Raw genomic sequence first — 15,571 nt, forward strand, 5'->3', positions numbered from 1 at the left:
ATGCTTTACAAAGAAGAACTATTAGATTAACCTTAAAAATGGTGACATGATTCTCTGATTCTGGCTTCTGTTTTAAATGTCTGCAGATAAAGTATTTTGTTTTTGTTGTACTCTTTTTGGAAAATGCAAATCATTCCTTTTTGAAGGACGGCTTCAATGCGTGGAAGCACATTCATTCTTGTCTCAAAGAGCATGAATGCTCATCAGCACATTTATGCAGTATGGAGGCATGGCAGAATCTGAAAGCAGGATCATTGGCGATAAAACTGTTCACAGTGTCAATATGGAGTTAATTGCAATGGAAAGGAATTATTGAGGAACTGTTGTAATGAAAGTCATTTGCATAGTTGTTCAGCAGAGTGGAATCTGGATTTTCGTGGAACTACAGAAGAACAACATGATCCAAGCAATGGAAATTTCCTTGGTCAGGTTGAACAAGTGGAGTGCTCCAGGGGTCGGTCCTGGGGCCGGTTTTGTTCAATATCTTCATAAATGATCTGGAGGATGGTGTGGATTGCACTCTCAGCAAATTTGCAGATGATACTAAACTGGGAGGAGTGGTAGATACGCTGGAGGGCAGGGATAGGATACAGAGGGACCTAGACAAATTGGAGGATTGGGCCAAAAGAAATCTGATGAGGTTCAATAAGGATAAGTGCAGGGTTCTGCACTTAGGACGGAAGAACCCAATGCACAGCTACAGACCAGGGACCAAATGGCTAGGCAGCAGTTCTGCGGAAAATGACCTAGGGTGACAGTGGACGAGAAGCTGGATATGAGTCAGCAGTGTGCCCTTGTTGCCAAGAAGGCCAATGGCATTTTGGGATGTATAAGTAGGGGCATAGCGAGCATATCGAGGGACGTGATCGTTCCCTTCTCTTCGACATTGGTGAGGCCTCATCTGGAGTACTGTGTCCAGTTTTGGGCCCCACACTACAAGAAAGATGTGGATAAATTGGAGAGAGTCCAGCGGAGGGCAACAAAAATGATTAGGGGACTGGAATACATGACTTATGAGGAGAGGCTGAGGGAACTGGGATTGTTTAGTCTGCAGAAGAGAAGAATGAGGGGGGATTTGATAGCTGCTTTCAACTACCTGAGAGGTGGTTCCAGAGAGGATGGTTCTAGACTATTCTCAGTGGTAGAAGAGGACAGGACAAGGAGTAATGGTCTCAAGTTGCAGTGGGGGAGGTTTAGGTTGGATATTAGGAAAAACTTTTTCACTAGGAGGGTGGTGAAACACTGGAATGCATTACCTAGGGAGGTGGTAGAATCTCCTTCCTTAGAAGTTTTTAAGGTCAGGCTTGACAAAGCCCTGGCTGGGATGATTTAATTGGGGATGGGTCCTGCTTTGAGCAGGGGGTTGGACTAGATGACCTCCTGAGGTCCCTTCCAACCCTGATATTCTATGATTCTATGAACTGTTGGCAAAATTTGACCCTGTAATGAATGAACACCAGTGAATTGAGAAAAGAGAAATTGCCAGTCATTACCTCAGCAAAGATATTAAAAATGAATTGATTGCTAGAATGGGAAAGTACATCCTTCATGTCATTGCTGAAAGAGTTAATCATACAGAATGTTTGGTGTGATAATGGACAGAACTGCTGACAGCAGCCACCCTGAGAAACTGTCAGTTACACTCCACATTGTTAATTGTGAACTATCTGTTGGGGCTTCAGCTACAGAACATTTTACTGGATTCCTTGCTGTTGAGGCCACTGCTGGAGAGATGCTATATGACACTTTTTTCGTCCACTTTGAGAACTTGAAAATTAGTGTTTATGACTGCAGAGGACAAAGCTATGACAATGGAAGCAATATGAAGGACAAAAGACAAGATGTCCAAAAAATAATATAGAACATTAACAAAAAAGCGTTGTCCGTGCCCTATGGCAGTTACAGTATGAATTTGGTCATCTTGGATGCTGCTAAATATCTGTGCTGTATGTGACATTTTTGGGGGTGTTACAGTGTGTTTTTCTTGTTTTCAGTTCTTCTACTCAGCGCTGGTCCATAGTTAAAAGCACATTACCCAGCTTACAGTCAAACAGCTGTCAGACGCTCACTGGGAGTCTCATATTGACCATTTTAAGGTGCTTCGATATCACCTAACTGAAGTGCAGTGTGCTCTTGAAGCACTCGTTGATCATGCAGTTCAGAAAAGAGATTGTATGACAGCCTCAGAGACAAGAAGCCTTCCGTGAGAGATCTCTTCAGGGCACTTCATAATCTTCATTGTTGTATGGCATGATGTTTTGTTTCAAATCAGTCACGTAAGCAAACTCCTTCAGAGCCCCACTGTAGGGACACCACTAGCCATCACCTTCAGTCCGCAAAGTTGCAAGCATTTGGCTCAAGAAATGGGTGACATTGATGCTGATGACTTGAATCTCCAGAGATTCCCAGCTGTAAATGCTTTGTCAGCTGGGGTGTCTAATTTGCCTCTGGAGATGTTAAACAACATCTACGCTAAAAAGTTGTTGGATCTGTACCCAAACCTAAGCATTGCATTGTGTCTCCTTTTGTCTGTACCCATAACCATGGCCTCAGGAGAGAGAAGCTTCTCGCGTTTAAAGTTACTGAAGAACTATTCACAAGATCGTCTGAATGGTCTGTCTGAGACTTCAGTTGAACACGAAATTTGTTGCAAGTTGGACATCTCTAAAATAATTGAAGAATTTGCCTCCTCAAAGGCAAGGAGGGTCCACTTCTAAGTGATTTAGATGAGTTTGTCAATGTGTTCTGATTTGGTTATTTTCTTGCATAAAAGTGCTTTTTATACTGTATTATTATGATTATTATGAATGACAGTAGTAGCAGTAATCATAGTATTATGCTCCTGGGGGAATTCTGCACCACTGCAGTTCTCAGCACACCCTGAAGTAAGGAAGTGGCACACAGAAAACTCCATGCAACCCCAGGACCCAGCATCAGGCTGTTGCTCCCTCTGGATACCTGGGCTCTGGAGGGTAGGAGTGCAGGTGTCTGGCCTGTGGGGGCGCGCCGCAGCTGGAATCTTGGGGTGCGGGTATCTGGGCTGGGGGGGCACCCCTCAGCTGGGATCTTGGTGGTGGTGTGGGTATCTGGGTTGGGGGGGCGCCCTATGGCTGGGCTGTGGAGGTTGGGGGAGGGAGCAGAGAAACAGGTACTGGGTTGTCGTAGGAGTTCCTTTAACTCTCTGCTCCTGGGGGAATTTGTGTGTGTGTCTGTATTGTTACAGACATATTTGCTGACAGGTTTTTGAAATAAATTACCAAAATAATTGAAACCAGTGTGATTATATGGTGTTATTTTGACAAATAAAATATGCAGAATTTTGCAGAATTTTAAAATATCAGGTGCAGAATTTTTAATTTTTTTGTCGCAGAATTCCCCCAGGAGTAGTAGTAATATGACTGTCACAATATTCATAAAACCAAAACATTGCAGAAATCCAATGTGCAAGCAGGTAAGGAAGGCAGGATGGGGTCCCACTCCTTAGTTTCTGTCCTGGGACCCAGCGAGTCTAACGCCAACCTGTGTAAAATAGGAATCTTCACGTTTAATACCAGAAAATAAGGTACTGCAGGGTTCTGGTAAGATGTGCTTGTTCACTCACAATGCAGAAATCAAGAAAGCTGCTTAATAGGAACCTGCAGTTATTAGTGTGAAAAGTATGAGAGCACTTTCCTATTGTGGAAATGGTCCCTTCCTTATCACATTCCCTCAGTGGTCTGCAATTCCCCACCACAAATGCAAAAAGAAAGGACAGTGGAGATTTCAAACCCTAATATGGACCATATCTGAAATGACCTCCTGGATATTTGCTTATTTCCCTGATTCGGAAGACTATACAAAGTGTGTGTTGATTCCTAGAATCCTTTGACCCATGGAAATAGGTTGTTACTTTTTGTTAACTAAATGAGTTCTTTCCCAGACCAAGAGGATGCCTGCCGTCTAAATTCATTATGCCAGGGCTGAGCTCTGATAGGGTGAGAAGCATCTTTTGTCTTTCAGGGGAGCCTGGATTAGGTGAAAATGCATCCTACTTCACGTAGTCTCAGAATCTGAATTCTGACATTGCCTGAATTTTACCCAAAGCCTGCCCCTTCAGCAATTGAAAATAAGAGTCTGCATGCACCCTGTCTAGAATGGAATAGTCTGTAATCTTTCCTTTGGCATAAATAGAGGATATTGTGCATCTCACAGATTAAACAATTCAATAATTATTTCCCTATAGTCTGACAATTGAAAAGGAGACCTGGTACCAAAAGGGAATGCAGCTTTCTGGTTGGCTAATTACATACTTTTTTTTGGCAGGTCATCCTCTTGGATTGCATACCACTGGCAGCAAGTGGGATGCTGGAAACGCTGCCAGCAACCTCTCCACCGTAGCAATCATGCCAGTGTCTGAAGAGGTACCACTTACCGCCTTTACTTTGGAGCTCAAACATGCTGTCAGTGCTATTGGTAAGAGCTTGTCTGTATGTTACTGCAAATCGTAACGTTCTAGCAAAGCATCAGTCAGGCTGTCTGTCATTGTGTATGACAGGCTGCTGCTTGGCTTGGAAGGGAAATTTTACAACAGGGGCACAGAATGAGGCATTTTATTCGGTAAAACAAAATCATGTCTGTTGTCATGAAAGTCTTTTCCCAGGATTTAAAAAACTAATTATTGCTTCTTTTAATTAACCCTTTCTCTCCTGCTTTTAATGTAATTGGAGAAACTCCATGGTACAGTGCAAGCCCTGTTATTCCTGAGAGGCATCAGAACTCAGCCAGTAATATGCATTAGTTACTGCAGTCATGGGTGTGTTCCAGGAGCTGCTGTTCCAAACAAGATTGTCCTTTGAAATGCACAGTGATGTGAATATGTAACACCAAATTCTTGTTTGGAGTTCTCAAAAGTTGTGGAAGTGCCCTTGAGCCTCATTTGTTTTCTTCACTCTGGTTCCTAGTCCTGTGTATGGTGGGCTTGTGCCTTCTCAGTGCTGGATGGGTTCGTTTTCATTTGTCTGGAGAAATTTAACGAGGAAAAATGGGCATGTTGGTCGCATGTCTCCCCATTGGAGCCAACTGGCACTGCAGTTACCAACCAGCTGTTGAGTGTTTTGGGAGTTACTGGTAGCTTTCCTGCAACTCATGCCGATCTACAGGTTATTTCCACAGAGTAAAATGTAATGCGTGGAAAACATAAGGGTTATGTGCCATTCCCTGCTTACTCCGTCCTTCTTTTTACTGGGCCCATGATTGTACATGTTAGAGCTGCTGACCCCATGTCATTTTATTCAAGGGAAAGAGAAGGGGATAGACAGTGGAGATAGAGCAACTTATGTGAAAGACGAGTGCTTTGCTGCTCAAGGGACATTACTGTCATGCCTATGGAGTTGTTGCCCTGTAACATTTTAAGACTTATTTTCAGATCTCTTCCATCGACACCAGTTTTTCTTTCAGGAAAAACACATATCAACCTGTTGCTTGTGAGATTCCCGTAAACAAGAAGGTACACATGTACACTCATCTACATAGTGCATTAACCACAACTACCATGCACTAGGGGTCTGACACAATGCCTGTTGGCATCATTGGAGGATATCAGTGGGTATCGGACATGCTCTGTGAGCAAGAGGGCATGTGTGCACCTATTTTACTGGCATTTTATAAGAAACACTGGAAAAAATTCTAGTTTTATGTTCCCTTGTGGCATGAATGTTCAGTTTGAAACAGATACCCAGAAAGAACCCTGCAGGCCATGTCTTAGAGAGAAGGACCCCTATTGTAGTTAGTTCTTTAGACATAATACCTTCAACAGTGTCCCTTTGATCTAATTTATTTAGTGTAAGAAGTGGTCATCACAATGCATATACACAGAAAGGACTTAGGTATGGACTTGAAACTTCAGGGAAAACATCCTGTTTTGTGCCTTCAGTAATAATAATCCTGTCATGAGATAATACACCACTCTACATAATTACCAAATGGAATGACATGGTTACCTGTCTGTCTCCCTTAAAAAACAAATCCAATTTAGTTGAACAGCAAATGGTTCATCAAGAGCAGCTATCCCGTTTCACACTTCAGGTGTTTTTGAATCCAAAGTACTAGCTGGTCATGACAGTGTCTGGATTTCTGAAACACAAGGTGGGTGAAGTAATATATTTTATTGGACCAACTTCTGTTGGTGAGAGAGACAAGCTTTCGAGCCACACCGGCCAGATCTATCCTACTTTGGTAAAACTTGCATCGCTCAGGAGTCTGAATAAGCCACCTGTGAGCAAGGTTCATTACACCGACCTAAGTGCCGTTGCGGGCAGTGTTATATCAGCGGGAGAGCTTCTCCTGCTGCATATCTACCACTGTTGTGGAGGTGGATTTATTATTCTGATGGAAGAGTTCTCTCCCATCGGCATAGAACATCTTCACTGGACACGCTACAGCAATGCAGCTGCACTGATGAAGTGCCTGTAGTGTAGACTAGCCCACAGAGCTCTTCTTCAGGTTTGGGAAAGGTACTCCCAGCATCTCAGCAAAATCCAAGATGGAACAGATTGTTTAGCATAAGTAGTTAGCACATATTGTAAGGAACCATTCAAGGTAGATTGGCCCATTTACAAACACCTCTGAAGTCATAAGACAAAAGGGGGAGGTAGTGGTTTACAGATTGTTGAAATAAGCCATACGGACCCTGGACTTCAGAAAAGCAGACTTTGACTCCCTCAGGGAATTGATGGGCAAGATCTCCTGGGAGAATAACATGAGGGGGAAAGGAGTCCAGGAGACCTGGCTGTATTGTAAAGAATCCTATTGAGGTTACAGGGACAAACCATCCCGATGCGTCGAAAAGAATAGTAAATATGGCAGGCGACCAGATTGGCTTAACGGTGAAATCCTAGCGGATCTTAAGCATAAAAAAGAAGCTTACAAGAAGTGGAAGATTGGACAAACGACCAGGGATGAGTATAAAAATATTGCTCGGGCATGCAGGAGTGAAATCAGGAAGGCCAAATCACACCTGGAGTTGCAGCTAGCAAGAGATGTTAAGAGTAACAAGAAGGGTTTCTTCAGGTATGTTAGCAACAAGAAGAAAGTCAAGGAAAGTGTGGGCCCCTTACTGAATGAGGGAGGCAACCTAGTGACAGAGGATGTGGAAAAAGCTAATGTACTCAATGCTTATTTTGCCTCTGTCTTCATGAACAAGGTCAGCTCCCAGACTCCTGCACTGCGCAGCACAGCATGGGAAGGAGGTGACCAGCCCTCTGTGGAGAAAGAAATGGTTAGGGACTATTTAGAAATGCTGGATGAGCACCAGTCCATGGGGCCGGATGCGTTGCATCGGAGAGTGCTAAAGGAGTTGGCGGATGTGATTGCAGAGCCATTGGCCATTATCTTTGAAAACTCATGGTGATCGGGGGAAGTCCCGGACGACTGGAGAATCATAGAATCATAGAATATCAGGGTTGGAAGGGACCCCAGAAGGTCATCTAGTCCAACCCCCTGCTCGAAGCAGGACCAATTCCCAGTTAAATCATCCCAGCCAGGGCTTTGTCAAGCCTGACCTTAAAAACCTCTAAGGAAGGAGATTCTACCACCTCCCTAGGTAACGCATTCCAGTGTTTCACCACCCTCCTAGTGAAAAAGTTTTTCCTAATATCCAATCTAAACCTCCCCCACTGCAACTTGAGACCATTACTCCTTGTTCTGTCATCTGCTACCATTGAGAACAGTCTGGAGCCATCCTCTTTGGAACCCCCTTTCAGGTAGTTGAAAGCAGCTATCAAATCCCCCCTCATTCTTCTCTTTTGCAGACTAAACAATCCCAGCTCCCTCAGCCTCTCCTCATAAGTCATGTGTTCTAGACCCCTAATCATTTTTGTTGCCCTTTGCTGGACTCTCTCCAATTTCTCCACATCCTTCTTGTAGTGTGGGGCCCAAAACTGGACACAGTACTCCAGATGAGGCCTCACCAATGTCGAATAGAGGGGAACGATCACGTCCCTCGATCTGCTCGCTATGCCCCTACTTATACATCCCAAAATGCCATTGGCCTTCTTGGCAACAAGGGCACACTGCTGACTCATATCCAGCTTCTCATCCACTGTCACCCCTAGGTCCTTTTCCACAGAGAAAGGCTACTGTAGTGCCCATCTTTAAAAAAGGGAAGAAGGAGGATCCTGGGAACTACAGGCCAGTCAGCCTCACCTCAGTCCCTGGAAAAATCATGGAGCATGTCCTCAAGGAATCAATTCTGAAGCACTTAGAAGAGAGGAAAGTGATCAGGAAGAGTCAGCATGGATTCACCAAGGGCAAGTCATGCCTGACTAATCTAATTGCCTTCTATGACGAGATAACTGGTTCTGTGGATGAAGGGAAAGCAGTGGACGTGTTGTTCCTTGACTTTAGCAAAGCTTTAGACACGTATTCTTGCCAGCAAGTTAAAAAAGTATGGGCTGGATGAATGGACTATAAGGTGAATACAAAGCTGGCTAGATTGTCGGGCTCAACGGGTAGTGATCAATGGCTCCATGTCTAGTTGGCAGCCAGTATGAAATAGAGTGCCCCAAGGGTCGGTCCTGGGGCTGGTTTTGTTCAATATCTTCATTAATGATCTGGAGGATGGCGTGGATTGCACCCTCAGCAAATTTGCAGATGACACTAAACTCGGAGAAGAGGTAGATACGCTGGAGGGTAGGGATAGGATACAGAGGGACCTAGACAAATTAGAGGATTCGGCCAAAAGAAGTCTGATGAGGTTCAAGAAGGACAAGTGCAGAGTCCTGCACTTAGGATGGAAGAGTCCAATGCACCGCTACAGAGTAGGGACCGAATGGCTTGGCAGCAGTTCTGCAGAAAAGGACCTACGGGTTACAGTGGACGAGAAGCTGGATATGAGTCAACAGTGTGCCCTTGTTGCCAAGAAGGCCAATGGCATTTTGGGCTGTATAAGTAGGGGCGTTGCCAGCAGATGGAGGGACGTGATCATTCCCCTCTATTCGACACTGGTGAGGCCTCATCTGGAGTACTGTGTCCAGTTTTGGGCCCCACACTACAAGAAGGATGAGGAAAAATTGGAAAGCGTCCAGCAGAGGGCAACAAAAATGATTAGGGGACTGGAACACATGACTTCTGAGGAGAGGCTGAGGGAACTTGGGATGTTTAGTCTATGGAAGAGAAGAATGAGGGGGGATTTGATAGCTGCTTTCAACTACCTGAAAGGGGGTTCCAAAGAGGATGGCTCTAGACTGTTCTCAGTGGTAGCTGATGACAGAACAAGGAGTAATGGTCTCAAGTTGCAGTGGGGGAGATTTAGGTTGGATATTAGGAAAAACTTTTTCACCAGGAGGGTGGTGAAACACTGGAATGGGTTACCTAGGGAGGTGGTGGAAACTCCTTTCTTAAAAGTTTTTAAGGTCAGGCTTTACAAAGCCCCGGCTGGGATGATTTAATTGGGGATCGGTCCTGCTTCGAGCAGGGGGTCGGACTAGATGACCTCCTGAGGTCCCTTTCAATCCTGATATTCTATGATTCTATGATAAATCCAGTGTCCCTGTTCAGTCCATGATTTTCAGCATTTATCAAAATAATGAATTTAAGATCCGAGGCTCGTCTTTAGAAAATGTTGTGCAGGTTTCCTTTGAGGATGAGGACTGATCGGTCAGCTATAGAATGATTGCTTTATCAAAAGCATTGACCCACAGGTGATAGGATGTTTTTGTCTTTTCCTGTGTGAGTTCATTCCAGAGCATTGTCTGATTTCACCCATAGCTGTTGTTAAGCTCTCTGTGGCTTAAAAGCTTGTCTTTCTCACCAACAGAAGTTGGTCCAATAAAATATATGACCTCACCCACTTTGTCTCTCTAATATCTTGGGACCAATATGGCTACAACTATACTGGATTTCTGAAGTAATTCTATGAAATAGCCAGCATAGTTAGCTCTGAATCTTAGTGAAATCTCAAAATGGAGCTGGAGGTCCTTAACTGGCATGATGTGAAATAATTTATGTACATTCAGTGATGGTCATAAATGATTATGTTAACTGATAGAAAATACCTTTCTGAATGCTGCTGTGAGTTAATACAGTAGACTTTGTTCATTTAAAACTTGTTCGCTGGTCCAGAAGATATGGCCTGTGCTGGGAGTGCTAACACTCCAGTTCCCACTAAATTCTAGAATTTTTATGATGCTATGCTGGTAACTGCAGTTTCAGAGGCAGGATGCATAGTTCATTCTGTGCTTTGTACTTCATTTCATGTACGGATCTCCAGAGCTACCCTTCTTGTAAATACATATAAATACATGTCCTAAGATGGACAAAGGAGAAGGGCTCTTGGCTCTTTAACACAGAAAAGACACTGAAGGCGGTGTGGGGCTGGAGCTGCTGTTCGTGCTTGGAAGGCTTTGTGCACCTGAAGCTCTGCTGTGGGGTGGAGTCCCACTGCCCATCTGCTGGGCTCCAGAACAGAGCCAGGAAAGGGGAGGGTTCTGAGCTCAATTGCAGAGAAGCAGCAGAGACTTTCATTTTGTGTGGAGTTCCTGGGATGCCCTTCTGCTGCAGAGGTGAGGAGGAGGAGCTTGAGAGCTCCACAGGGGATCTGCCAAGGAGTCCAGGACACGCTTTGCAGGGTGCTGGGAGGAAGCCCCCACCTTATGGAACTGCAGACACTTTTATGCTCGAAAAGGTAAATGTCCTAGTAATCAACCAGCTTAGAATCTCCAACTTCTGTGTGCAAGAAACGATAAGTGGGGATGTGTTAAACTGGGCAGTTCATTAGGCTTTTTCACCTCTTCAAGCATAACATTTTGTGCAGTCCAGTGTGCAGATGTGTGAGCATGTGTGAATTTGTTAACATTGTAAAGGGTTTACTCCTGTGTGAGAAGTGGCTAAAGAATCCTGGGATACTTGGTTAAAAATAGTAACTGTGAATCACTTAGCTGTAGCTCACGAAAGCTTATGCTCAAATAAATTGATTAGTCTCTAAGGTGCCACAAGTCCTCCTGTTCTTTTTTTAAAAACTCTTGTAATTTGAAGTGTTCGTCCTCTCCTGTTGGGAGTCATAAGGCAGGAATTGTTGTCCTCCCCATTAATCATAATCTTTTCAGGACAATCCCTGTCCTGGGAAAAGTTAGGGAGAGAATGGAGATAAGACAGAATGGAAGCTAGATTGCAACCTAAACAGCTGTTGACCTCTCCATAATATGATATCGTTATGATTTACTGCAGAAAACTACAGCTGGATCCTAAGTGCCCGGCAGATAACTTTAGTATGTTTAAAAAAAAAAAAAAGGCTACACTGCCTATTTTTGAAACAAAATGGCTGCTCACGTTGAGACCCTACCGTAACAAAGGGGGGCAAGTTTTCCTTTGTTACCATCTGACTTCCCTAGTGTCCTTTTCACTTGCTTCTTGTGAGCAGACAGTACTGTACGAGACCAACCTCATCAGCTGAAGAATGGAGCAGACGGCCACAGTGGGAGAGTAAAGTGCCATAAACACAGACACCGCATAATCCAGAACACAGCCAATAGACCAGATTTTTAGCATACTGAAATTGAAATTATTCATTCATCAGGTCTTGTTATTGTTTATTCAACCCTGAAATATTCTGAATCTATGGTTAATCTTCTGCCCATGTTATTCTGTATATATTAAAAAAAAAACAAGTGTACAATATATAATTCACCTCTCTCACACATTCTATTTTTGAAGGGATTTTAATACATCCATTTGAATTAGGATTATAAACAGGAGAGAAGTATCATCTCAAATTCTCTGGAAGCATTTTTTCCTCTTTTATAAAATGTAATTGTAAATCATTTGTCTATTCCTTAGTGGGCACAGAGCAGAAACTATGCTTTGTGGCATCTCAGGTTATTGATAGTGCACTCCAGTTACAAAATTAGTAATTCAGAGTGATTTGCATCTCTCCTCTCCCCCATTTTAAAAAAATGGAGTTTATAGTAAATCCTCCCATTTTATCTAAATTTAACTTCACTGGTTTATTTAAGAAAATGTGGGGATTCAGCCCAGCAATAACTATCTGCTTTGATACTCTCCTTAGCTATGGGGGAACCCTAGCAAAGATAGGGGCAACGACTTGGCCAAGGTCACGCAGGGAGTTAGTGGCAAACTGGGGCTAGAGCCATCCTCTCCCTGAGTGTGGTGGTGATGAAAATATTGCATTTATCATGCACCTCTGAACTCCACACCTGCCCTTCTTTTATCCCATGAGAAAGGGTACGTTCCCAGCTTTCCAAAGGGGTGACTAGCACTTGTTTCTAGGCCTGATAGATCCCTAAAGATGTGACCTTAAAATAGTGGCACTTGATATGAAAAAAGTATTTTATACATACATACATACACACACACACACATTCTGAAAGTCTCAACCAGAAAACTTTCCATTTACTATGGATGTGAATTTCAAAGTATAAATATTGTGACAGGGTCAGGCCAGATGGCTACAGGAGAGTGATAGAAGGCAGATATATTAGTCCCAGGTTAAACAGGTCCCTTTTCCCTGGGTAAGGTAACAGGGGCAGTTCCAGAACAATCAGGAACTTGCTGGAACCAGTTAAGGCAGACAGGCTAATTAGGACACCTGGAGCCAATTAAGAAGCTGCTAGAATCAATTAAGACAGGCAGGCTAATCAGGGCACCTGGTTTAAAAAGGACCTCACTTCAGTCAGTGCGGAGCATGCAAGGAGCTGAGAGTGAGAGGGCGTGCTGCTGGAGGACTGAGGAGTACAAACGCGATCTGGCATCAGGAGGAAGGTCCTGATGAGCATACAGAAGGTGTTGGGATGAGGCCATGGGGAAGTAGCCCAGGGAGTTGTAGCTGTCACACAGGTGTTACACAAAACTCTGTGAACCTGTGATCCACAGGGCCCTGGGCTGGAACCCGGAGTAGAGGGTGGGCCCGGGTTCCCCCCAACTCCTGATTGGATATAGGAGGAGTTGACCTGGACTGTGGGTCCCACCAGAGTCCCTGGCCTGTTCCCCGACCCACTAGGTGGACCAGCAGAGACTGTGGGGATTGTTCTCCTTTCTTTTTCCCATGCTGGCCAGTGATGAGGTTAGCTGAGTGAACGGCAGGTTTAAGCCGCTAGCAAAAGTGGCCAAACTGAGGGCTGCCGTGTATCTCTGAGGTGAGCAAATCTGCCAATAAGCGCAGGACCCACCAAGACAGAGGAGGAACTTTGTCACAATATTTATTATGAAACTCAAATGTGAAGCAGAAATGAAGTTAGAACGCCAGAAAGAAAAGATTCATGTGAGCCAGTTAGGGAGTGCTCATTAGCAGGAACAATTTGCTCGGTTAACTTTACATAAAAGGATTTACCTCTAAGGGAGTAAGCAGAAACTTTCTGACTTCTTATGAAACAGTAGTAGAACTCAGCCAGCTGCGGGCCAGTTTTCCTTTTCTGTGTACCTGGTGGAAAGCCTCTGATGAAGGGCACGTTAGGAATGCAAAGAATTATTTTCCAAGCCAAAAAAGGCCAAAGAAACATCCTGCATAAATAGAAAAAATTTTATTAAGAACACAGAACACGAAAGGATTTTTTTTAGGTAAGATTGATAACTTGACAGCGTCCTTTTTAAATTATACTTTTCTATTTTTACAATAATTGTGCTGATTCATTCCAGCATGCTTGAAATTCTTTGGAATAATTACCATTGCACATTTGTCTAAACTGCTTTTTCTTATTCTCTCTCTTACCTTCCTAGTTTTGATTAAGTAAACAGCAGCTACTCCCAATAGCCTGAAGCTCTGTTGTTAAAATGGGAGCAGATTGGAGATGTAAGCAAATTCTGAAAGAAGTTAAGTAACTGTTGGGCTGTCGAATTAGGCTGCTGAAAGTGAATGCTTACATAGCATTACATTGAAAGGGTAGGGAAATCCCCACACAGGTGAGAACAGGCTCATTTGGTATCTGTGACATATGGTTCCTTTGTACAGATTTGATGCTGTTCATCAGTATCACTTGTCTGGTCAGAAAAAAAAAATCTCTTTTTAATAGAATAGCTGATTGCAAATTATAACTTGGAAGCCACCTCAGTGGTTTCACTACTTTTACAGAGGAACAAAGTACTCTAGGTGTCGCATTATGAATGATGCATTGATTAAGTCACTGGGTGCCAGCCCCAGGGTTCTATGCAACTATGAATGAAGCGGAGCAGAACTTCTCATTCTCTTTGCCTGAGATGGAGGCATTCTGTCGGAGCGCTGTCAGGCGGGACAGTGCAGAGTAGTCCTAATGTTTTTAACTGATCACATTCTGCAGATCACTTATAAAACTGCTTTAGTTCTATAATAATTATTTATTTAATACTTATATTGTAGTAGTGCCTAGAGCCCTAATAAGGGATTATTATAACCATTGTACTAGTTGCTGTATATACATACAACAAAAAGACAGTCTCTGTCCCAGAGAATTTAAATGAAGGGAGCACAAGGTAACAGACTAGGATGGTCATGATTAACATAATAAGCTTATTTTTATGGCTGACTGAGAACAACGCTTCCTCAGCTCTCATCCCCTAATGCCCCTACTCTACTTGCGCTACACTGATGACATCTTCATCATCTGGACCCATGGAAAAGAAGCCCTTGAGGAGTTCCACCACGATTTCAACAATTTCCGTCCAAACATCGACCTCAGCCTGGACCAGTCCACACAAGAGATCCACTTCCTGGACACTACGGTGTTAATAAGCGATGGTCACATAACCACCACCCTATACCGGAAACCTACTGACCGCTATTCCTACCTACATGCCTTCAGCTTTCACCCAGACCACACCACACGATCCATCGTCTACAGCCAAACTCTACGATACAACTGCATTTGCTCCAACCCCTCAGACAGAGACAAACACCTCCAAGATCTCTATCAAGCATTCTTACAACTACAATACCCACCTGCTGAAGTGAAGAAACAAATTGACAGAGCCAGAAGTCACCTACTACAGGACAGGCCCAACAAAGATAATAACAGAACGCCACTAGCCATCACCTTCAGCCTCCAACTAAAACCTCTCCAACGCATCATCAAGGATCTACAACCTATTCTGAAGGATGACCCATCACTCTCACAAATCTTGGGAGACAGGCCAGTCCTTGCCTACAGACAGCTCCCCAACCTGAAGCAAATACTCAACAGCAACCACACACCACACAACAGAACCACTAACCCAGGAACCTATCCTTGCAACAAAGCCCGTTGCCAACTGTGTCCACATATCTAATCAGGGGACACCATCATAGGGCCTAATCACATCAGCCACACTATCAGAGGCTCGTTCACCAGCTCATCTACCAATGTGATATATGCCATCATGTGCCGGCAATGCCCCTCTGCCATGTACATTGGTCAGACTGGACAGTCTCTACGTAAAAGAATAAATGGACACAAATCAGATGTCAAGAATTATAACGTTCAAAAACCAGTCGGAGAACACTTCAATCTCTCTGGTCACTCAATTTCTGACCTAAAAGTCGCAATATTACAACAAAAAGACTTCAAAAACATACTCCAACAAGAGACTGCTGAATTGGAAGTAATTTGCAAACTGGATACAATTAACTGAG

At 43.7% G+C, this 15,571-nt stretch overlaps 1 protein-coding gene across 2 annotated transcripts in view; it reads left to right on the plus strand.

The window, feature by feature from the left end:
* Window positions 1-15,571, plus strand: part of PNPLA7 (patatin like domain 7, lysophospholipase) — a 432,325-nt gene that overhangs the window by 268,796 nt on the left and 147,958 nt on the right. For both annotated transcript variants that reach the window (XM_084650336.1, XM_084650337.1), the window contains one exon: window positions 4,303-4,452. In XM_084650336.1, coding sequence (XP_084506462.1) covers window positions 4,303-4,452 — 150 coding nt within the window. The remainder of the gene's footprint in view (window positions 1-4,302; window positions 4,453-15,571) is intronic.

This window comes from Lepidochelys olivacea (assembly GCF_965140295.1).
Source record: "Lepidochelys olivacea isolate rLepOli2 genome assembly, chromosome: 16".
Taxonomy (NCBI): Eukaryota; Metazoa; Chordata; order Testudines; family Cheloniidae; genus Lepidochelys; species Lepidochelys olivacea.